The sequence below is a fragment of the Hyperoodon ampullatus genome, assembly GCF_949752795.1.
Source record: "Hyperoodon ampullatus genome assembly, chromosome: 1".
NCBI lineage: Eukaryota > Metazoa > Chordata > Mammalia > Artiodactyla > Ziphiidae > Hyperoodon > Hyperoodon ampullatus.
This window is the reverse complement of record NC_136914.1, coordinates 110,952,736-110,977,803: the sequence shown is the minus strand read 5'-3', so window position 1 is coordinate 110,977,803 and position 25,068 is coordinate 110,952,736. Positions and strand designations below refer to the sequence as shown.

The window sequence follows — 25,068 nt, the reverse complement described above, 5'->3', positions numbered from 1 at the left end:
GAGACCTGAGGAAGCCTGTTTCTGGTGGGGAGGTGTGACAAACCTGCAGATGTTGGGACAGAGTCCGGGGACCCTTTCCCTTGCCCATCTCGATTCAAGTCAGCGGAGAATCTGCATGCAGAAACATGGCAAGATCAAGGAACACTGAGAGATGTACATCCTAACACAGCAATCCGAACACCAATGCTCTTATGGTATCTTCTGTATTCAGGTCCACCAGAGAGTTTGCCCTGGATAATGCTGGGATTTAATAAGCCCTTCTAATGATTATAAAGATTATCCTCTTAAATCTAGATGTTTTACACAACAGAAGATGTGATATCACTATATTTTACATGGCACATATAACCATATAATTACTAGCACTTACATGGCAAATATTGTAAATATTACACATTCTTGGAGTTGACTTTGTAATTATACCGATGCCATTCGGCAGAACAAAGATGAAACACTCCCTAATTTGCACTTTGGAAAATTTCATTCCAACCCTTTACTTCAAGACAAAAGGATAACCCTCTAAGTAATAATGCTTGGTGATCACATGGGCAAAGAGAATCACAGGGTGACTTCATGGTTAATGTGTGGCTTGTAAAATAAAGTAATACACAGTATTTTCATTTACAAGAGACCATATAAAAATATCTTCCAATTTGGAATTCGAAACATGAAAGCTGGATTTTTTTTCCTTTGTATAAAAAGAAATGAGATAACGGACTAAAGTTTATTAAGCCTTCTAACAAAAAATATACAAGTTTAAGGAATGCAGTGAGCGTCAACTTCCCTTTTTGTCCAGGCTCATGGATGGTGAGCTTGTGCTTTGATCCCAACAAAGATAAATGCATGAAAGTGGAGGAAGATCAGTGCCTGACACCTGAACTACATCTTATCTCTAATAGTAAGACCAATTTTACAGTAGTGCTTTTAAAAGTGGTGTGTCAGATTGCTGATTTTTCTCTTCTCTTCTGTCTCAGGCGACCGCTGGAGATGAATTCCAGAAGCACCACTTTCGTCTCGAGTGATGTTTATTTAGTGCAATATCTTCCTTCTCTCTTTCCCTTTTCACACGCTGGTAGTGGTCTTCTTCCTTTAGGTACCACACAGGGGGCCAGCGGTGCCGCTCAAAGTATTCCTGATTGTCTGGGGAAGGAAAGATGCAGATGGTGATACCTGCTCTTCATTCATGGCTTCTTTGTGCTAGGTTCTGTGCTTAGGCTTCTCATATATGATTATCGTGTGCTCATCTTAACAACCCAATAATGGGCAGGGACTATGAGTAGGGCCAGTGGCAGACTGTGACACCAAAGTTTTGAGAGGTAGAATCACTTGCCTAAAATCACACAGCTGGACACAGAGAGCCTGAACCCAGGATCCCTTCATTTCAGAGCGTAAGCTCGCTCCCAAGCATGCCTCCCCGGACAAGGGCGAGCCAGCAATCTCTGCTCGCTCCACAGCAGGGCATCCTGATCCCCACCCCCCGCCCAGATCCCCCCGGCCGTGAAGTTCTCCAGAGACGATTTCCAACCTCCAATTCCTTGGGTCACATCACATGAATCTGTGACTACCTACAAGGAATTCTCCATGAGCTGGGGGCTGCCCGTGTTCCTTCTCGAGGGCAGTCACAGGTGATGAGAACCGGACAGATGGGGACCGCACGGCCTCACCTGCAGATTTCGATTTGATTTCCTTGCGGAACTTGGAACAAACACTGTTGTAGTTGGTGCAGATGTGGTGCAAACACCAGGCGGCCAACTGGTGGGCATTGTGAAACTGCAGGGAAGTGACCAAAAGGGGGTCAGACTCTGTTTTCTAAAGTGGGGCTACAAAGAAAGAAAAAGCCACGGTACGGGTCAAAGAAATAAAGGGCCCAGATGACTAATTCGGAAACCTCTCGTTTTGACTACAGGGTTTTGACTTTGGCCATGGTTCCGACACCAGCCATGTGTAAGCATTCGGCACACTCCTACCCTCCCCACCCCCCACCCCCCACTGGGATATGTGCCCTAAAAAGAATCACTGTATCAGATCAGGGGTCTAAAGTATGCCTTGCCCTCCTCCTCTCCCCTTCCACCTGCCCTCTAATGATAAGTGGCGTGGCCTCTGGAAGGCACCAGCCCACAGGAGAAAGCAGCGATGTCATCTCTGTTTAAGGAAGCCTCGGCAACAGAATCCTCCGTGTTGCATGTCAAAGCTCAGCTGGCTGGGGCCAGAGATCTAAAAGAGGAGCATGAAAGATCAGTGCAGGAGCACTGCAGCATGGGTGACTGTCCTATACCTGTCGTTTGGTTACATAAGAAGAGCAGGCAGTGTGGGCGGGGAGGGAGGGATCCAGACACTCGATCCACCCTCTCCTTTCTGAGCAGATGCTCAGGACAGTGGCAGCTGAGGAAGCTGTGACTGCAAAACACCCGATGTTCAGAAATCCGGAGTCCACTCCCCATTCCCTCCCCAAATTTGGCAGGTCCCCCCATCCCTCACTCTTTCTGTCCAGGCCCCTTTCAGACACCCATTCTGTTGTCTGTTGCTCTTGAAGTTTCTTTGAACAGGTGAACCCCTGAAACCTACAGGGCGCTTCCTCCAGGGCCCCCGTCAGTGCCCTGACCAGAGGTCAAGAGAAAAGCCAACGTCCTCAGAAACTAACTCAAGAAACTCTACAGATCACAAGCCCAACATGACAGACAGTTTTAACAGGTGCTTCCAACTTGTCTTGATAATAGATTTCCTTCTGAAAGTCAGAGCAGAGCAGTGCGGTACTGGAGTTGGCTTCTTGTACCTGCTTAAGAGCATCCCTGAGGGCACCCCTTCTGTACTCTGAGCTCAGTGACTTCAAGTTGTTAAAGTTGGCCAGGTAGGGGTATTTACACCCCAGAAACTGGAAAATGCAACAGATCAGGGTCCCACCTGTCCCCAAGCTGACTGTTAAATACTTACCCCTTGGGTTAGGGTCTAACAAATGAGCTAAGATGTGGGAGACTCTGTCCTAAACTCTTCCGGCCAAGGTTTGTCAGAGCTTAGCAGGAATCATATTATTTCTTTGCAGGGTGTATGTGTGGGTGGGGTCAGCGGAGGGCACAGGGTGGGAACACAAAGCAAACAAATAGACACAACGGTAAATCATTACCTCAAGTGGGCTGGCCCTATATGAAGTTCTGGGTCATTTGATTGTTCTCAAGGAGGAATACTTACTGGAGAGGGCACAAGTCATAAGCTGTCCTCCAGGCCTGTTTCAAAACACCCCAAATTCCAAATTTGGACAGTCAGTGTTGATGGGGGCTTGCTGATTTTACTTGTGATTGATGTCTGTTCTCAGTTTTAACTGTAACCCCTATGAGGTTGTTTTTCACATTGGATTTTCATAATTTGTGCTTGTGTCTGTTTCCCTCAGTGGCCTAGGATGGCCCCAAGGGCAGAGAATCTACCGTGTTTGTATCTCCATGTCCTCTTGTCTAGGGTGGTGCCTGGTACAGGGGGAGAAAATAACAAATCCTTGTTGAATGTTAAGTCAGAATGAGCAGGTTGCTGTGAAGTCCTGATCCACCGTTTTCCCTTTTGAGAAATCTCGATTGAAACTGCCTGACCTAAGACTTAGTAAACCACTGCCCTGAGAAAGGGAATGAAGAAAGCCAAACCTAATAGGCCACAGAAAAAACTAAAGAGTTTATTCTTAGTTCCTTCAGAGTGTAAACTCATTGCCAGTGAGTCTAGGCCAGGGACTAGATAACTCTGCATACGTGCCTTGTGTTGTGAGAGGGCTTCCTCTCTTTGGTGCTCTTTCTGGAACATTCTCTCCCACCTGATTCTCAAAATAATCTGTAAGGTTGACAGGGTGTGAATTACCACCCTTATTTCCTACAGATGAGGAAACTGTGGCAGCGTTTAGCTTTGTGCCTTAAGTAAGTTATGCAGCGACAAAGCCGAGGCTGGATCTCAGACCCTCTACAGAGGAAGAGGGCAAGTGTGTATGGGGATTATGGAATCACAACGTCAACGGTAACAAGTACTGATGTAAAAAAAAAAACCCAGGAGAGCTGCAGTGAGACGTGAGGCATCCATCACTGGACTTCACGAAATTCTAGACACTGTCTGATCTCGGCCAATCCGTGTTTGAGAATTCAAAAAAGGAGAGAGAATGCCTTCTCCTCCCATGCCCTGAGTTGTTCTCCCACGGGTGAAGCTGGTGCCTCAGGGCAGAGGGAGGGAGGCACAAGGGGGCTGGCGTGTGGGTGGGGTCCTTGTTGTTTTATTCACACAAAGCCCAGCAGGGTGAACGGTGCATGAAACGTAAAACTCTCAGATCTTCTCGTTGCACACAGTGGGGGGCCTCTGTGACTCGGTGGTGACATCTTTATTTAGACAGATGCAACAGTGGAATGTTTCGGCAGCGTTAAACGAACTGGTTGAACACACTGAAAAGGTGAAAGGCAAATCGCTACAAACCTGGGCCAGCTCCAAATAAGAGAGCACTTCCCCATCGATGCCCACGCCACTCATGGCGGTCCTGGTCAGCTCCTGGACAGCGTGTTGCTCTGGGGAGGAGAGAGGGAGCGGAAGAAAGTTAGTGCCGGGAGGCCGTGGCCCGGCAGCAGCCAAGAGGGGAGGAAGCACGGGTCACAGCTCCACGTGAACTGAATCCAGGGCCCGCTCGGACGCGCGGCCTTTCAGCACGGGGAGTCCTGGTCTCCAGCCAGTGCACCAGCGACTCCGGGGATACTTGTGAGCCTTCTGAAATAGCCAGGGTCCTCCAGCCCCTCTCTGTCCAATATGGTAACTACTGGCCACCTGAGACTATTAAACTTAAATTAATAATTAAAAGTAAACAAAGTAAAAAATTCAGGTCCTCAGCCACGCAAGCCGCACTTCATGTGTATTGGCCAATGCGGACACAGAAAGTTTCCATCACTGCAGATAGTTCTGTTGGAGCGTGCTGCGCTCTGGACAGGCCAGTACCTGCCTAGAATCCTCTAGACTCCATCATATCCTGCTTGACAGTCTCCCCATTCACATCCCTCTAATTCTCAGTACTCTCTGACCATGGAGAGACTGAGTAACCGGAATGAGTCCAAATGGGGAATTAAAATTGTGAATGTGTACGTGCGTCTCATCAGCAGCAGACCAGGGACATGCTCAGCCTCTCAGACTCCAAAGGCTGGGGGGGAACTTCAGGCAGAAGTCAGACAAGTCTAGATGGGAGAGCCATTTCTGTTTCGAAGCTGTGTTCCAGGCTTCTAAGATGAATCCAAACTGTGGTTCTGAGACTGAGCTGTCTCTTGCCTCTGTTAGGCTGGCACTGACGTGTGGGTACAGTCTTGGCCCGGCATTTCTGGCTCCTTGATGCCTATGTATTCTTTTTTCATCTCTAGCACTGCATGTGTTCTTCTAGTATATGGTCCAAATCATGCTTACTTTCTGCTCTCCTTCTATCCATCCATACTTACTTGTTAGTCAGTACGCCCCTATCTGGTCAACAGGGTATCAAGATTGGGATGGTTTCTTTGACACAAGCTTCCTCAGCTTGATTGACAAACAAAGAACTATTTGGAACTAAATCTCCCAGAGGAGTCACTGGGGTTCTTTTTTTTTTTTTAATAAATTTATTTATCTTATTTATTTATTTTTGGCTGTGTTGGGTCTTCATTGCTGCGCGTGGGCTTTCTCTAGTTGCGGCGAGCGGGCTTCTCACTGCGGTGGCTTCCCCTGGTCTGGAGCAGGGGCTCTAGGTGCATGGGCTTCAGTAGTTGTGGCACATGGGCTTCAGTAGTTGTGGCACGTGGCCTCAGTAGTTGTGGCGCACGGGCTTAGTTGCTCCGTGGCATGTGGGATCTTCCCAGACCAGGGCTCGAACCCATGTCTCCTGCACTGGCAGGCGGATTCTTAACTACTGTGCCACCAGGGAAGTCCAGTCACTGGGTTTTAAATTTTAGGGAACTGCAATATTCCTTGATATTCATTTAACACTTTGCCTTGCAAGGCATTTTCACCCCAGAAACTGACTTTTAAACACTATGGTCTAAACACTCTATACTACACACCAAACACTATATAAAGGATTAAAGGAATCACCTTAGGAAGCTATTTACTAAATAAACATAACAGTTAATAATAGCATTTAATAAGAAAAGTAAACATATATAGAAGTCTATAGTTCACACAAGAAGGTTTCTTTGGGTCAGTTTCTTTCATGGAGAAATCAGTCCCATGTTTTCATCACCACACTTAATATTTAAACAAAAACGGTACTACTTCAAGACTGATCGCGAACCTTGTTCAACAGATGTGCCTCCAAATTACTTTTGACTATTTAAAAAAATTCAATTTATTTTCAAAGGACAAATACTTGTAAAAACTGGATAGTCAAGTGGCTTGGGACTCTTACTTCTGAAAAAAAGAACTGCCCATTGCAGCCTCCTAGAGTTAGTATTTAAAAAGCAGCAATACTCATTTGAATCTATGACTTCAGGTATATTGGTTAAAAACCGTTTAAAAAAATGAATAGCAATACTTCAACCATCTCTTGTTATCCACCTGGTGAAGAAGGCAGGTAAGGAGAAAACTTTGATCTCCAGTTGGTTGAGTATAGTAGAAACCTGGAATACAGAGAAATAAATCTTTTCTCTAAAGACACTGGCAGAAAGTCAAGGGCAGAGATGACTGGTTGGTTTGTTCATACATTCATTTTCATTTAATGATTCAACAAATCTTTACTGAGAACCTCATATGCTCAGGCACTTTTCTGTGTGCAGGGGATAAGCCAGTGAGCAAAACAGGCACTATTCTGCTTTCACGGTTAATAAGAGTCAACTAAATGTAGCAATAAACACACTTATTGCTAATCGACACCTTTGGTGAATGAAGCACAAGGTTTAAATTCAAGAAAAAATATATTCGAAAGCGTATATCTTATTTTGACCTGCTTTGGCTTACCAACTGAGCAAATCTAGAAATAATACATAAGATTCTGTGAAGTTAAACCAAGTCTCCCTTTTTCTCTCTTTCCCAAAATGATCTCGACAATGTCAGAACATTTTCTAAAATAGCTTTAAGAAAACCACTTACATAACGCTTACTAGGTGCCAGACACGGTTCCTAAGGACTCTCTCTCTCTTTATATATATATATAATCTCTTAACTCATGTAATCTTCATAACTCTGTAGTAGAATATTATGATCCCCATTTTAAAGAGAGAGAAAGCTGAGACAGAGCAGTTAAATCAAGTAGGAAATCAGCCAGTAAATAGTGGAGCCAGGATTTGAACCCAGGCAATCTGGATCTGTAGCCTGTGTTCTTAACCACTGCCTCCCACTGCCTCTTTCTTTTTTTTTTTCGTGGCTGAGTTGGGTCTTCGTTGCTGCGTGCGGGTTTTCTCTAGTTGAGGCGAGCAGGGGCTACTCTTCGTTGCAGTGTGCGGGTTTCTCACTGTGGTGGCTTCTCTTATTGCGGGGCACGGGCTCTAGGCGTGCTGGCTTCAGTAGTTGCAGCACGCAGGCTCAGTAGTTGTGGCACTCAGGCTTAGCTGCACCGCAGCATGTGGGATCTTCCCGGACCAGGGATCGAACCCGTGTCCCCTGCATTGGCAGGTGGATTCTTAACCACTGTGCCACCGGGGAAGTCCCCTGCCTCTTTCTTAGACACTGTGTCTGAACACACATTATGGGGATAACTGGACACAACAGCTTTATTTCCAATTCTGTGGTCCACCCACAAATGAGGCAGAGGGCATAGAGCATGGGCCTCGGGGGCAGGGGCCATGCTTTACTCAGCTTTAAATTGTGCATCAGCAGGACCTACTACAAAGTAGGTGCTTAAAAAATAGTTGCTGAATTGAACTGGACTGTTTGATACATTTGATCAGTTCATATCACCCTGTACCAGACAGTCCTATATTGGGTGATAAAAAATTAATTTTTATTCCCTGGAAATCTTATTTTTGCTTAAATGCGATTTTGATAAATATGACAGTCAGACACCACATGGCCCTGAGTCATCAGCCTTACCTGCAAGTGCAACCAAGTGTGGCAGGCAAAATCTGTTTGCCAAGGCAATTAGTTCCAGTGGGTCCAGGTCCAAGTTAGGTGACAACTGCTTGGTATAAAGATAATCCAGTACCGCCTGCATTGACATCTTGTTTATGTTCGGGAGATATACCTGAAATGTTATTTGAAAAGGTAAGTTCTGCTGAAGAAAGCAGTGGGCACATTTTTAGGCGCTACTGCTTGTAAATATCCCCACTGTGTGATTCATTGTTAGTGAGTCTGGGACACCTTGCTTTGAGGCTGTGCAGGGAAGTCATTTACTATTTATGGCTTTAAACATAACCGTTTGATTTGTAGATGACAAAAGAGTGGGGCTGCCTGACAAAGCCTGATTTGGAATTTTTAAATGGCTGTTTGGGCTTATAAATCAGACAAATGGGCTGTAAATGTATGACATTATAGGCCCTCCTTGCCAAGTACCTTATAATACTCTATTGTGGGGAAAGAAATCTCCTAGCAACATGACAGGTGTTGGGGGGAGCTGCAAACTGCACTGTTGCTGACACATGACAGAGCCCAGCTCTCTAAGATGTCAGAACAAAGGATGAGCAGCCACCCTAGTTGCCACGGTGACTGGCTTGATTCCAGCCTTCTTTCACTAAATGCTAGCATGGAATCAACTATACGTCAATAAAAAAAAATTAAAAAGTATATGTTAGCATGACATACACACTTTATTTTTCCTATGGCATAGACAGAGAACTATTGGAATATTATCAGATATCAGCAGATGCAGAGAATCCAGAGAAACCTGCACTTGGGACACCTAGGGAAAGGGCTGGGTATGGGGAATTGTCCCCTGGAGGATCCCCCTAATCTCCTTCCTGAGTACCTGTAGTTGTTGCCCATATTCCTACAAACTAGAGTTTGCTGGGAAGCCAGGGACTGCCTGGGAAGTAGAGTTCTGAATGACTGGGCCTGGATCAACAGGGATATACACATTATAGCAGGTATTCTTCACTTTAGGATTCTAACTCCACGAGACGTACCCTGGCATAACACAGAACAGTGCCACTAGTGCCTGCTATTTGGAATGATGATAAGAATGAACCTAATAGAAGGCCTCCTGTGCACAAAGTACTGTGCTAATAAGCTTTCCACATGCATTATCTATTTGGATCCTTATATCCTCCCTAGGAGGAAGAGACTCTTATTTTTGCCATCTTACAGATAAAGGAATGGAGGTCCAAGGAGGTTAAGTCCGGTGCCCAGGGTCACAGAGCTCGGAGGTTGGGGCTGATATCTGAACCCAGGAAATATGATTCTAAAGTCTATGTTCAGAACTGCTGTGCAGGACTGGGAACCCTTCATGGTAAGGAAGAAAGCTCCATGACAGCACCTTATTTCACTAACAGTTTTTTAGAATTAGATTAGTAAGTTTAAAGGGATGAACAGTCATACACTTCTTAACTCTGGTACTTAATAAACCTCTCTATACAGAAGAAAAATAGAAAAGAAAAATAGAAAAGAAAAATAGAAAAACAAATAGAAAAGAAAAATAGAAAAATATATATCTATATATGATTACATTTATGAATTATATATGATTATATCTGTATATTATATATGATTACATCTATACTGTATATCTAATCTCTCTCCATACATTTGTATGTATGTGTGTATATATATATATATATATATATATACACACACACACACACACACACACACACACATAAAATGCCTCCACAATCTACAAGGGCCTTGTGGCCATTGCAGTCTTCTAGCGGTGTGGTTGCAGAACTGTTTAAGTTATGGCAACCATCTATATAATTTTCCTGCATAGACACCAGCCACTTCAGAGAGGGAATATCCTTTCAGTCAGAGTTTCCCTAAGTGTATCAAAGGGAGGGCCCAGGAAAATTCCAGAAAGATCAAGAACATTACCCCCTCCCCTCTCAGACAGAGCGAAAACAATTATGATTCTATTAATAAGCTGCATGGCTTACTACCATCAATGACTTGACAAGTGTGATCATTTCAAGTTTCTAGCAAAACCTCTACAATACATAAAACCTGGCAAGTAGAAACTATTACTTATGTCAGTTTGAAATAAAGAAGCTGTCATACTGTAATTGCTATTCCAGTGAATCTGACACTGGTTATATTTGTGCGTATATATGTTTATGTACACACGTGTTTATCTTATACAGATATGAATTATTTATGGCAAATATGGCGAATGACATGGCGAAATTTCATTTCTCTAGAATGGTGCTTGGATTAGTACACCTTTTAGATAACTGAAGGTTAATTAACTTGTGAAACTTTAAAATTTGGGCCATTGTGATAGTAAAAATATATACATTTTACAAAGTGCTAAGTGCTCTAAAGTGTTAGTGATTGTAAATATAAAAAAGTCCCAGAGCTTCCTCTGAGCACCTGTTCTCTCAGGGATGGGGATGTCTGCTGTTTCTGAAAATAATGGCTTGGAGGACAGGGCAAGAGGCTGGGGCAGGCCCAGAGATGTGCTGCTAAGATGCTCTGTGACCTGACAAATCATTCACCCTCTCTGAGCCTCAGTCTCCTCATCCGTGACATGGGAGAGGTTTGGAATAGATGACATCTAAAGCTTCTCCTCACTGAGATTATGGATTTTGAAGATACCCAGATGACTTTAGCAATTTTTGCTGAGTGTGTTCTAAGTAATGGCAAAATGGACATCCTAAATGAAAAGAAGTTGTTTCTGGCAGCCGGAGATGACAGTGGATTCCACCAAGCAGCCCTGGCCCAACACTTGCACTGTCTTTGGAGCATTGTGATATTTGTAATCATCCATGACCTACTGTTTCCTTCTTGCTTATTATAACGCTAACATTTTTTTTTTTTTTTTTTTTTTTTTTGCGGTACGCGGGCCTCTCACTGTTGTGGCCTCTCCCGTTGCGGAGCACAGGCTCCGGACGCACAGGCTCAGCGGCCATGGCTCACGGGCCCAGCCGCTCCGCGGCATGTGGGATCTTCCCAGACCAGGGCACTCTCAACCACTGCGCCACCAGGGAAGCCCTAACATTTTTTTTTAAAGCAATGGCTCTTTTTGGCAAATAATGTTAGGGACCCTCAGAAGTAACCAGCAAATGAGAAAAAACTAAAACACTTTCAGAATACGCATTTTTTCCCCTCACTGCTGATTTTCTTTAAAAGGCTGTTTCTGTGATTTCAACATTTATGATGAACTGAATAGCAACAGAGCAACCGTTTTTATAGAACTTAAAAAAATAATACAAATAAAAGAAATGTAATTTAAAATGTTGTGCCCAGGCTTCCCTGGTGGCACAGTGGTTGAGAGTCTGCCTGCCGATGCAGGGGACACGGGTTCATGCCCCGGTCCGGGAAGATCCCACATGCCGCGGAGCGGCTAGGCCCGTGAGCCATGGCCACTGAGCCTGCACGCCTGGAGCCTGTGCTCCGCAACAGGAGAGGCCACAACAGTGAGAGGCCCGCGTACCGCAAAAAAAAAAAAAAAAAAAAAAAAAATGTTGTGCCCTACCTGCTGAATGTAGCTTTAAAAAATATAAGAATATAATGCTACCCTAAACAACGACCCATATTCCAGTTTAGTTGGTTTAAAATTTTAATTGCGAAGATCAGCTCAGACTATCAGGCTTATAATTAGAGATGGTCTCATAGAGAATGAGAAAGTATTCTAGATCCAGAGCATTGCTTCCTACAAGCCAGGCATGCATTTTTAATGAACCACTTGCTGAGTACATCTGGGGAGAAAATTATGCTTACTGCTACATTAAAAGTAATGAGAAAAACAGAAGTAAAATACAGTGTCTTCTTAAATATTAAATGACAAAAAAAGTTAAAGGGACATCAGTGGGCATATTTTATTCCTTTCTGGATAGGCATGTGAATTCTATTAATGCAAAAAAAAAAAAAAAAGAGGCTGGATTTTGTGGAGGATGTCAGATTTTCAGAAGACAAAGAGTTAAAAGGTGGCCTAGAAAGAAAAGGCCCATGTGAATACGCATCTCAATTAACCATTAAGCATTTATTGAGCCTTTAACCAAATGCCTCTTCTTACCCCCATAACCATCTCTACTACACTTCGCTAGCTTAGGAAGGGAACAGGGGGCTTGTTACCTGAAGGCTTTTGGGGGACAAAGATCTTGAGCTCCTCATGGAAACAATTTAATAAGAACCTCCAGGATAATCGTCACTGATACTCCTTGAGCCTTTGCATGTTCTAGGCACCAAATCTGATGCTTTACACGCGTATCCTCATGCCTTACCTGCCCTTTGAAAAAGGTTCTCTTGTGGTCCCCATTTTAGAGATGAGGACACAGGTCTAAACAGGGTCAGACTCTTGCCCAAGGTCAAGCTGAGACTAGAGTTCATAACTATGTAAATTACAGTCTACCCTGGAAATCACGAGAAAGGGTGGGAAAGGCTGGACATATCCACAGCTCATGCCATTCTTCGTATACGAGGTGCCCTGGAACAGACCTTCAGTTGCTTGGTTCCACGGCCTTTGTCTCTTGAGCTGGGTTGAATCTCTACATCCCTATCAGGCTCAGCTGCAGTTCTCCATGGTGAGTGACCTAGTCCTTAGGGGGTGGGGGGCAGGGTGAAGCTAAACAGGTGCCGTCCCTGGGAGAGGCTGTGACGCCGCATACACGTGTGGTTCACATCGGCTGCCAAGTTTTTGTTTTGGTCACCTCTCCCGCACATTTTAATCTGGAGACAATTACAGTCCATTCTGGGAAGGGATAAAGGGGATTAGCATTTGTGAGGTCAGCTCTGACAGTGTCCCTTTGTGGGACAATGGGCTCTTGACCTCGATCAACTTCTCTCTGCTGGGTGAAGAGCAGGCTGTCTGTGGCACACATTTCAGAGAGCTGGAAAAAGAAGGGAAGCGAGCCTCTGGACTCTTTATCTCAGGAGATTACTGAAGTCACCGACGCGCCAGTTGGATGAGGTTTTATGAGTTGTTGGCTTCCCCCAATTTTCTTGGAAGTGAGAGGGAAGGAATATCATCAACGCTACCAGCATCCAAATAGGACTGAGGTCATTTTGCATTTAGCACTTACGATGTGCTTTGCAAGTATCAACTCTCACACCTCACAACCACATTATGGGTTACGATCGCCTTTTCCAGATGGGGAGGCTGGAGCCCAGCAAGGTGGTCACTTGCCCAAGGCTACTCAGCTTTTTACGTAGGGGAGTTGGGGGATCTGAGCCTCACAGCCCTTTCTTCACTGGGCGGCGTCTACCAGCTGCTGTCATCTCAGTAACGATGCTCCCAAACACCTCTGATGGCCCAGGAAAGACTTCATTTAGCTACAGGTAAGGACCTCCTGGCTTACAAAGGCTGGCAGACACCAGAAGAGGTCATCAGGATAATTCTAACATCTTTTCCCCCAACAGCAGACAGTCTTTGGCTGGGGGTCGGTTTAGGGGCAGCTGTAGTTTTTTCTGGAAGCAGGAGCGTGGCCTAGTGACAGCTGGCTATCCTGTCTTGTGATTCTAGGATTCTGTTTCCCTACTTGGGGATGCAAATGCAGGCGTCTGGGTCACAAAGGGAGTGCTGGATTTCTGGTGTGAGGGCACCCCTTTGGAAAAGTTAGCTATTGTTTTCTGTATTTCTGTTACAAGTTTGGAGAGATGCTGAGATAAGCATAACAAGCCTCTTAGGACAATAAGCTTGTGTCCCCATGTTTTTTTTTTTTTTTTTCCTTAAAAAAGATGGTTAAGAAATACCTGCAAAACTCGACAGAAAAAATGCCTACCTCTAGACTAAAGTTAGGAACGCTTGAAGGGAGTTTTTCTGTCTTTTCCAACAGTTTGTAAAAAGGTAGAGATACAGGGTCTCCGAGATACTGCTTGCTCTGCTGTAAGAATATCCCTCTTTTGGAGATAAGGCCAGCATTTGTCAGGTTACCCAGTGGCTTCTACTAGATGTAACAAGCACTCCAAAAGGACTTTCAGAGGAGCCACGCTTTGCTCCATTACTGTTTCCCTAGATTTGACAAACCCTAGAGTTGAGACAGATCAGGGCACAGCCTCAGGGAGAGTTGCAGCTCTAGGCACCTTGAGCGTGACCTAGTGCATCCCCCGTCTTGCGGATAAGGGGACCGAGGCCCAAGAAGGTGGTTTTTTAAGATTCCCCCGTCTGTTACTAGCAGAGCTGAGCCCAGGACATAAGTGACTAAACACACTTTTCAGTCTCCACCTTCTGGAAGACAGTCTGCCCCGCTTCGATGTGATTTTGAGAGTACTTTGTGTGGTGACATTTGTTAAAAAATATAGCTGAGCATGTTTTCAGGGACAAGGAGAGCTGTGAGGATGGAAGGATACAGGAGCACATAGGGGCTCACACAGAACAAGTGAGCGACAGACAAGAGCTCCTCATAATTGAAGAATTAAGACGGTGAAGGGGCTTCCCTGGTGGCGCAGTGGTTGACAGTCCGCCTGCCAATGCAGGGGACACGGGTTTGTGCCCCGGTCTGGGAAGATCCCACATGCCGCGGAGCGGCTGGGCCCATGAGCCATGGCTGCTGAGCCTGCACGTCTGGAGCCTGTGCTCCGCAACAGGAGAGGCCACAACGGTGAGAGGCCCGCGCACTGCGATGAAGAGTGGCCCCCGCTTGCCACAACTAGAGAAAGCCCTCGCACAAAACGAAGACCCAACACAGCCAAAATAAATATATAAAAAACAAAACAAAACAAAAAACTATTCCGGATTTCCCTGGCAGTCCAGTGGTTAGGACTCCAGTCTTCCACTGCAGGGGACCACGTTTGATCTCTGGTCGGGGAAGTTCTGCGTGCCTGGCAGTGTGGCCAAAAAAAAAAAAGAAAAATTACAAAACAAACAAACCTATTCCAAGTTAGCAGTTAAAGAATCGAAGTCCTCTGGCCAGTTAAACATTTTCTAATATAAATACACACGCACATTCATAAAGATGACGCTTGGGCTTTTCGGAGGCACCTACCTCACTGTTGGCGCTTTCGACGAACGACCCCCCGAACATGGCAGCCATCCACTTGCAGCTGCAAATCAGCAGCGGTTTGTGGGCACTGATGGCTCCATCGTCCAACTTAAATGTCACATCTGCCCAAGGATGGAGGAAGCATAAGCGTGAGCCAACGTCCCCGAGAGACTTCCACCCACGTGCCTCAGCCTACGTCTCTTGTCTTCTCTCCTCCATACCTTTAATCACTGATGTTGTGTCCACCCCTCCCCATCCTCCCCGGCACCCCCCGTCCCCCCGCCTTGGGCACACCCAATTCTCACCATGTCCTCCGAGGATTAAGGAGTAAGCAGTTAAAATTACACAAACGGTCACAACACAAATTCTCTGAACCATAAAGTAACGTAAAGGAGAGGAATATTTTTTCATCCTTATTATGAAAAATTTCAAACATAGAGAACAGTGGAAAGAATAGTACAACGACAACTTGCTTTTCACATGCTTAACATTTTGTCATGTTTGCCTTAGCTCTACATATATTTATATATATTTTACATTTATGTAGACATTTTTTTAACAGCATGATACTTCACTCCTAACTATTTTATTAATAAAGAATTTTCTAAAACTAAGAACATTCTCCTAGATAACCATACCATTATTCTTAAGAAAATTAGGAATAATTCCCTAATATCATCCATTATCTAGTTCATATTCAAATTTTTCTAATTACCCCAATTGTATTTTATAAGTTTTTTTTTTTTTTTAAACAGAATCCAATTGAAGCTCCCACACTGTATTTGGTTAATATACCTCTGTAGTAAGGAAAGGGAGATTTCATCACTTTCACTTAAGGTCTATTGTTTACTGTGGGTTTGTAACATTTCATTAACTTTCAAGACTGCTTCTGTACCATGATGGTCAATGTCTGGAGTAAATATTACTCAAAGCTTCAAAATTAATGAACAGATTCAGCTACCACCTATTACATGTATATTACTATGACAGGCATTATGAAAGAGAAAGAGAAAAACAGAAGTATCCCTATAAATAGAAGTCAGGAAGTCAAAGTTTTACAATGAAACATACACAGAGAGGACAATTACAGAACAAAAATAGCACAAGCCTGTAAGATAGGACAAGCATGGGCCAGTCGCCCGTCTTGGATACAGGCCACCAGGGTGCTTAAGCAATTACATAAGGGCGCTGTGGGCAGCCCTCAGCACAGTTATCAAAGACAAGGAAGGGGCGAGAAGGATACAGATAAGCAGCATAAAGGAGGGTGAGAAGTGAAAGGAGAGGGATTAGAGACAGATGAGGCTTTCCAGATGGGAATGCAGAGAGTCACCAAAACGGCCTCAAGGATTTCAGTGGCCTCGGGAACAAAGGTCACTGATTTTTGTCATGGGTATGTGCCGAAGGGTCAAAACACACTTGATCAGGGAAGGAATCCTGAAGGGCAATTGTGAGCATCAAACTGACTGGCTGAGGCTCAGGGGTAGCTCGACCTACCCTTGAGAAGCACTGTGACAGCATGAGGCTTTAGGGGGCAGCTTGCATTCAAATCCTGGCTCAATCATTTACTACCTGTATAACCATGGGCCAGTTACCTAACCTCTCTGTCCCTCGGTTTCCCCATCAGCAAAACGGAGATCATCACACTTAACCCTCAAGTCTGTGAGAATGAAATAAGTAAAATACATGTAACTTAGGTACGTGGGGGAAGAGTACTTACGTATGCTAGCGATGGTTACCCTTCCCCTCCTCGTGTTTGGCTAACGTTTGATCAAAGGCAACCAGAGGTATCGGTGACTTTGCCATTGGACCCACTCACCTGAGAATGTCCCCTTGCTGAGACACTCTTTTATCCGATTGGCTTTCCGGACGTGAAACGCTTTCGTAATCTCCTGGTTCATGAAGGCTTCCTTGTTCATGATGTTTTCCACCATCATCCGCAAATCAAACATCTCTAGGACCTCTGCAATCTGAGCCAGGCCCACCAGATCCTTTTCCTTTTCATCCAGTTGCCCTGTATAGAGAAACTGGAGCAGGGTCCGGAAAGGGCCTGGCTGGACAGATGGGTCCATCCTGACCACAGTCATGGGGCCCACCCGCTTTGAAATGGGGTTGACCTGCATCTCCTTGTGCATGCCAACGAAGCCCTTGCTCCAGCCTGACAGGGTCTGTGTCTCCGCCGCTGAGCCCTCGGCTTCCAGCCCCGGGGTCTCCTGTTGGGACAGGTTCTGGCTTGAGGATGTCCACTGATCGGCCTGAGGTGTCCTTGGGGTGCCCTCCTCCCTTTCCTCGTCTGGGTCCAGACTCAGGGCCCGCCCCTGGACATCCCTGCTCTGCTTCTCTTGCTCACAAGCTCCTTCGCTCCAGTGGGGGGTTTCTTCACATTCCATTAAAAAGAGATCATAAAATTTGGAAGAGGAGGTAGCGAGGTAAATTCGGTGAGCGAAGATCCGCTCCTGGTCCTGGAGGATGAACAGGACGTCAGCACACAGAGGATTGTCCAGTAAACAGGCGGCTTCGTTCGTCCCTGTGGAGGGACATTCTGGAACTTTGATGACCGGTGGAGGGGCTTTTGGAGGTAGGAATGGTGCCTGAAGTAAAGGTTTCTGGACTTTCTTTAGGTGGGATTTCCAGAACTGCAGGTGCCGGCGGGAAATGAGGGCGGCTCGGATTGCATTGTCAAACACATCCTTGACTCCAAACTGGTCAAATACGCTTGTTTCATAGTAGGGTATGCCCAGTTCCTTTGCAACCTCTCGGCCTTTTTCTGGGGGCAAAATATCCCCTCTCTTTATGGGCCTGAAATAGAATACCTTAAAAATTAGAATCAGTCTTATTTCAGGAAAGAAAATAGTAACCAGGGCCTATCTAAGCACCTAAATGGATTATACATTTAAAATCCTATTCAGGCTTTTAACCAGACTCTTGAAAAATCTACCAACCTTAAGACTTGCAAATAGAAAGGACTTACGACTGCAGGAAAAATAAAATGCTTCTGGTAGTAACAACAATAACTCAAGTATCAGCCATTTGCTAGCTATGTGATCCTGGGCAAGTTACTTAACCTCTTTAAGCCTTGGTTTTCCCATCTGTAAAATAGGAAGAATAATAGTGAGTACTTGCATCTTAAAGGACGATTGGAAGGTTTAAATGAGATATTTGCCCAGCATAGTACCTGTTCCACAGTAAGTGCTTGATAAGTGTTAGCTGTTATCATCATTGCCACCATCATCAGCATCATTTTCATCATTATCCCCTTATGCTTACATTTTGCTTTATACCTTAAAAATCAATCCATATTCATTTTCTCACTTGAGCCTCACAGCAACTCTATGGGTATTATATTTGTTCTACATTCTGAAGAAACTGAGGCAGAGAGTTTAAAGGGTTTGCCTAAGGTCACATTTGCAAGTTGCTGAGAGACCTTTCCTAAGCAATGAGAATCTAGAACTCCCTGGTTCTAGACTAAATGATCCATGTCCAACAGCTCATTAAGTCTCCTCTATTAGGTTTGTGAGCCTTCTATCATATCTCACCGCTTCTCTTTACTTCCACACTCTTCAGTCAGGCCCTCATCATCTTTTGCCTGGACTAGTACATAAGCCTCTTAACTCATCTTTCTTCAGATTCTCCACACTTTCGCTCACAGTGCTCACGGTTGCACGAAAATTCCTCACGTAATACAAGTACGACTTAGCCGCAGTTCTTTAAAAAAACTTCCTCTGGTTCCACAGAGCCCGTGGAATAAAGTTTACACCCTTTAGACTGGCACACAAGGCCCGTTTACAATCTAATCGAACCCCAGGAAGCCAAATGTTTGGATGCAGTACTGGCAGAATAGTGCTGTAACGATGGCAGAACCGTGGTCAAGACACAGATGCATTCCAGAACGTAGGCAAGAAGGGATCTGTCGTTATACTCTTCACACACACATCCTTGATTCTGAGACACACTCTTAGGAGATGATCTTCCTAAATAAATACTTGGCTTACAAGACCAAGGGTGATGTGTGTGACAGGCACCGGCCTTAGGAGCAATAAGAACATTGGGTAGAATTTGGATTTGAGGACCTAGATGGAAAAGGGGGAAAACTGCAGCTTGTTGTAAAGGCGGAAAGGAAGTGAGGAGAGGAAGAAGAGATAACTTCACCACTAACTGATGAATCTCTTTAAGGCTTAGCTCAGATGCCACCTCCTTCATGAAATCTCAGAACTGTCTATGGAAAGGACTGTCCCCTGGAGCTCTGTAACCCTCCTCCAGGCCTCCGCACATCCACGGTGTGAGGCCCGACTATCCTAACCTTTGAAGCAGAAAGTTCCGAGGCCAGGGGCTAATCCCTCATTTGCCAGGAGTCCTCTTTCCCTCTACGTGGCTTATGATATTCAATTCCTAGTCCATGCATTTAAGAATAGAAGGAACATGAACTGTTTTCAGAACATTCATCCAAGACATACCTAGAACATCAGAAATTATCTCAACAAAGTACCATTTGCTTTTGCTGTGAGAGCATAAAAACTTGTATCTGTATACAATTTTCTAACAACCCTATTAAGGCAAGTACCTACCTGGAAGGAAGGTATTAATATCAACATTTTGGGAAAAGCTATGCTCACCAGCACAAAACGGAGTTGAGCATAAAACGTATAAAATTATTTTTTAAAAGAGAATATTGAAGGAGCACAGCTTTTGGAAAAGCTCTTATTCCATGCCCCTGCCACCAAGATTGGTATCCACATTTTATACAGACTGAAACAAATTCTCCTTCAAGTTGTATTTTAAATGTGTGACGCTTTAAACATATCACCACTAGAGCCATTTAAAAGGCAGTGTTGCAGTTTTGCAACCATAGGTCTATATAGTTTTTAAAAACTGGACACTGCCAACTTTGGAATGAAATACTCTCAGAGGTTGGATGGAGGAAAATGAGAAGATTAAAAACGCCTGGATATATGTGTTTGCATGAACCTAATGTTCCTGGGGGCAAGAATTATGGCTGATGGCTCTGAATGTCAGTTAACTTTACTGTAATATAATTTCCTGAAAGACATTATTATGAGTAGCTAACATTTTGTTTAATACTTTGCAAAGTTCAAAGCACTTTAATACACTCCATCTCATAATTAGAGAATTCACTTCAATCGCTGGTCAACCATTTTACAAAAATGGGTTCCTGCCTAAGAAGTGATGGTGAGCTTGAGAGGGGTCAGGGACATACACCCCTTCCTCATGTTTAACAAGCAAACCTCAAGCATATGGCTGATTGATGGGGTCCCAGAGCCACTGAAGAACAGAACCCAAGGCTACAGAGACGACTGCAACCTCTAAATTTTAATTTGGCCGGCACAGTGAAACACTGCGTCCCTCGGCTTACCTTGCTAAAGGGCGTCTGGCTCTATTAACAGCCTCAAGATCAGCATAGCGGAGATCTAGCTGGCAGCCAACTAGAACAACAGGTGTGCGAGGGCAAAAGTGCTTGATTTCTTGATACCACATCGTTTTCACATGATTTAGGGAATTGGGATTAGCGATCGAAAAACAGAGGACCACAACATCGGACCTAAAAGGAAATCACAAAAGAAGCTGTATTGCCTTTTAACTTTTATTTTCTCTTTTATCATTATGGTTCCTCCCCTCCCTCATCCATCTAATGCCATATCATGTCACAGTTTAAAAAAAAAAAGACCAGATATTAAAATACATCTTGGTGTCATGCAAACAGCCCATTAAGCCTCCACATTCCAGCACCCACACAGCCTGAGTTCATTTCCATGTTGCACTGCAGAAGGCCTATGCATTGAAAGGTTTCCAATGATGTTATTTTACAGTACAGATGGTTATCCAAACTAGACTCAGGTCTGGAACCACCACATGCTGAACTATTTCTGTTCATCACAAGAAATAGTTTCAAGATAAAAGAAAATAATAAAAAATACCATTTACCACTGTAAACAGAAAGGTGATGATGACTCAATGAGATAAAGCAAACAGTTTAAACACTACAAAAAAATGTAACAGGTATTTGCTGTACAGGGTCGGCAAATACACAGAAGGATTTCTGCCCTTCTTCTCCCTTAAGCGCACATGGAGAGAGCACAACCACTTATCTTTTTCTGAAAAGGAAAAGTCCTGAATTTGCAGGAATTTCGACTTTTTGCTAGGTATAAGGCAAGAAGGCAGTGTTTAACGTAAAACTAGCCGGAGTTAGTCAGACAGCTAATAAGATGGATGAGAAAATGTTGGAAGCAGATTTCTCAAATGTGATATATGACACAGAGCAGATATATGGAAAAAAGGAAAATTGTTTTATAGTCAATTGTGACATAAGGATCTTCCATGTTTTATATAATAACCTATCATTCTAGGAGCCAAAGAACCGTTTTACAAAACAGTTGTCAATTATGGTGTTTGACAGATAACTGCTAAAAGGTATCTTTAATAAGAATTATAAACCATCTTTCTAGGTTCAAATATGTAGAATGATGACTTTGAAAACATGGAGGCAGAAGAATATAAAGAATAGAAAAAGTTATAACCAAGGATTCAAGACTATTTTGCAGCTACGTTCAGAAATAAACTTACAATTTTATTAGATGTTAATTTATTGCCTTTATTGTTTATATAATGAGAAGAATCAAGTCGATGAATCAAAACACCATCTTTTAAAATCATTAATGAGCTTCTCTCCCTACATATCAATGAAGACAAACAAATATATCCAGGCAACCATAAAATTTCTAAAAATAATCATTTGCAATGCAGCAAACTGCGGGGTGCTTACATAAAATGTAATTCACAAGTTGAGTATTTGAAATTTATATCCAAGAAAAACTGCACCAGACCACAACAAATAGAGGGGAAAATCCTGACATTAAAATATTTACTAATTATAAAAGAGGACCCTAGGACTCAAAGCAGATGAGTGTATTAATCTGCATGTTTAAAACGCCCTTGAAATAAAGATCTTATCAAAAATTCTTGGGTACTGGAAAATATAATGTGTGTAAAAATATGCATAACTATATAAATGAAAGGGAAGCATGTCTTGTCTTTGGGATTCTGATTTAGTTAGCAGAATATTCTGTGCACAGTCTCACTTCTAATCAGCATAAATAATAGTATCCAGCAAAGTCAAGAACGCTTTGAATTTTACATTTTTTAGGAGCTGAGTTTTCTATTATTCATAATCCTATTTATATAGGATATCTGATGCAGCTCTGCTGTAAGCTTCAGCCTGATCATAAAATAAAGCTGCCAAGAATTCTGCACAGTGAGAATAATATGGCAGTATCTCAGGTTCAAAATCATAGGGAAAGAATTGAGAAAATGTATCCACCACCTAAATGTGGAACAGTACATATTGATATATGTATAAAATTTTTTCTAATTGGTGCCTTCTATTTCCATATTAAGGCACATGGCTATAAAGAAAATCATTCTCAGAGTTTAATTTATATGACAGACATGTAGCAAAATGTCAGTTCTGCTATCTAATTTTATGATACAGCATGTGAGGTTTTGAAATCAGAGCAGCTCTGTTGCCAAGGTTACCGTGATAACACTCATGCCACTGAACCTATACTAGTTTCTATCCAGATGACCTGTAAACAAGTACAGACAGGACCTTGGGGGCTGGAAAAAATGGCATCTCCTGATGATAGCAGCACAATGCCATTGCACAATACAGGTCCGGAGGGCCCAACTTCTAACTATGTCACATCAATATCTCAGTGCATGAAATGCTGTTGGAAAGCTAGAAAAAGAATTCAATGCTCTGTAAATATTTTGCCTCAAAAGGATGATAGTTAAAGAGAAGAGGCTGTACTGAGAGCAACGCTACCTCTGAAGTGAAAATAACTTGAGTCAAAATTCTATTTGCATCCTTGGAATAAGGTTATTCTTTTTCCTTTTTTGAAATGCATGTTTAGATGCTATGAAAATCTGTCCCCATGATTTTACATTAAAAGTAGTTTAAAAATTAGATCATATTTTATCTACCAACCTGCTTAAATATCTTTAACCCTTGTTGATTTAAATACAAATTCAAGTTAAGAAACATTATGTGCAGAGGCCTGCCATATGAATGTAGTGTTCTAAACCTGATCTTAAGCAAAAGCCTGAGAATCAATGGCCGTAGGGATAGAGCTATAGAAAGACGCTGCTTTGACATATTCCTTCTCATCCCAGCATTCTTTTCTAATTCCTAATTCTCAACACATCAGGATCCTCTATGATATAAACACCTATATAATCAAGTAGCTATTTTGAGAATGCCATTTATTCCCTGTAGATTTTGAGCCATTTTTCTATCTGGTCAAAGAAGGCACAAGACCTGCAGCTAAGAATATCTCCAGCTTTAGGCAGAATTCCAAGGAGCCAGAGATACTAAATAACTTTTAATCAAAACATTCATTCCTGGGTGGAGACTGTTCAATGTCTGACACAAGCTGGTGTTTAAAAATGCCATTCCTGTGAAAGATAAAAAGAAAAAGGCAAGTTCTAGCATTTCTGCTTCTATGGGCTCTGTTACACTTTTTTACTTTGAAGAGTTGAGTTTAAAAATAATTGGGAGGGGGAGGTGTGATGAGGACATTCTCACAGATTAGGCAGCAGGGTTGGCCTAGAAATGACCTCAGGGTTCCTATTTCAGCTGTAAAAAGAATCTGATGGGATTTAAGTGGAGTCCTACAGCTATTTGGGGTAGAAAGCACGAGAATTCAGAGGCAAAGCACATAGGAGACAAAACTCTAAACTCCAGAACTTGAAATATTGAGAAGGAAAGGAAAGGTTTGGATTTTTTTGGACTGGGCTAAGTGGCTTTATTAAAGAAAGCCAGGATTACAAAGGATTTTAGAGTGCTGCTTGCCTATGAATGTTTATTTTTTGGAGAAAAATGTGATTTATTGTTTCTAAGGGGAAAATATCAATATAAAAGTTTCACTAGGATACTGACACATCCAATAACGCCCATGAAATAATGTTTTGATTAGACAAGTGAAAAACAACCCAAAGTAAATCTATGTGTTGAAACAATTGCGGATCTCTAGTTTCATGGAGGGGTGGGACCAGAGAGAGACCTAGTCATCCCCAAAATGCTTGAGCTGATAAAGCCAACCTCAGTTGTAGCAGTTCTTCTTCAGATATTAAACAAACAGAAAAGCATATTTTTTTCAGCTATCTTTCAAGAACACTGGCCAAAGATAGCATGTGAAAGATTGGCAGAGATATTTGGATAACATAAGGCGTGCATGCAAAGTTGGGACCAATCTTTGTTGGAGGATTAAAGAAAACAAAATCTGAAAATGGTGCACCATACCCACATATCTTGGCCTGGGATAGACTTTTTAAAAAGTGTACTTTATTCATTACACTCTTTATTATATACGGCTATGGGTGTAGAGTAAAATTTTTTTTATGTGAAGTCTTTAAAGAATAGATTGAAATTAAATACATGGCGGATTTTCCTTTTAAAGTAATAATGTGTGTATATATACATTTCTTTTTCTTTTTCAAGCTAGACTTTAAACATTAAATGCCACACGTTTTCATGGCCTGTCTTTATAATATCTACAGTCAAATTAGCAAACTTGGTGGGAAAAGAAGCTAACAGAAGCAAACAGAAGCTAAGTTTATCCTTTGAAGAAGTGATTAAAAAGGGTAGATAGGGCTTCCCTGGTGGCGCAGTGGTTGAGAGTCCGCCTGCCGATGCAGGGGACGCGGGGTTTGTGCCCCGGTCCGGGAGGATCCCACATGCCGCGGAGGGGCTGGGCCCGCAAGCCATGGCCGCTGGGCCTGTGCGTCCGGAGCCTGTGCTCCGCAACGGGAGAGGCCACAACAGTGAGAGGCCCGCGTACCGCAAAAAAAAATAATAATAATAATAAAATTTTTTAAAAAAGGTAGATAATCATTATCAAAAATTTGCTGTTAGGAGTAAATTTTCTATGTTCTTTCTTATCACAAAAGTGCTTTCCTATCACAAAAGTGCTTTCCATCTTTTTAGTTTGTCTTCCGTTTTCTACTTTGCCATCATTGTCCAGCTAAGGAGCCATGGGCCTTGGGTTTTCTTATCTGCTTAGGTGAAAAAAATAATTGCTAAATTATCCTTTAT

At 43.1% G+C, this 25,068-nt stretch overlaps 1 protein-coding gene across 1 annotated transcript in view; it reads right to left on the bottom strand.

Annotated features, from left to right (window-relative positions):
* Positions 1-710: 710 nt before the first annotated feature.
* Positions 711-25,068, bottom strand: part of RHOBTB1 (Rho related BTB domain containing 1) — a gene marked incomplete at its 5' end in the record, with an annotated part of 37,358 nt that continues 13,000 nt past the window's right edge. Inside the window, 7 exons of the mRNA XM_079707578.1 lie at positions 711-1,140; positions 1,665-1,770; positions 4,438-4,526; positions 7,993-8,143; positions 14,970-15,088; positions 16,783-17,762; positions 20,335-20,520. Of these exons, the coding sequence (XP_079563704.1) occupies positions 971-1,140; positions 1,665-1,770; positions 4,438-4,526; positions 7,993-8,143; positions 14,970-15,088; positions 16,783-17,762; positions 20,335-20,520 (1,801 nt within the window). The 3' untranslated portion in view covers positions 711-970. The remainder of the gene's footprint in view (positions 1,141-1,664; positions 1,771-4,437; positions 4,527-7,992; positions 8,144-14,969; positions 15,089-16,782; positions 17,763-20,334; positions 20,521-25,068) is intronic.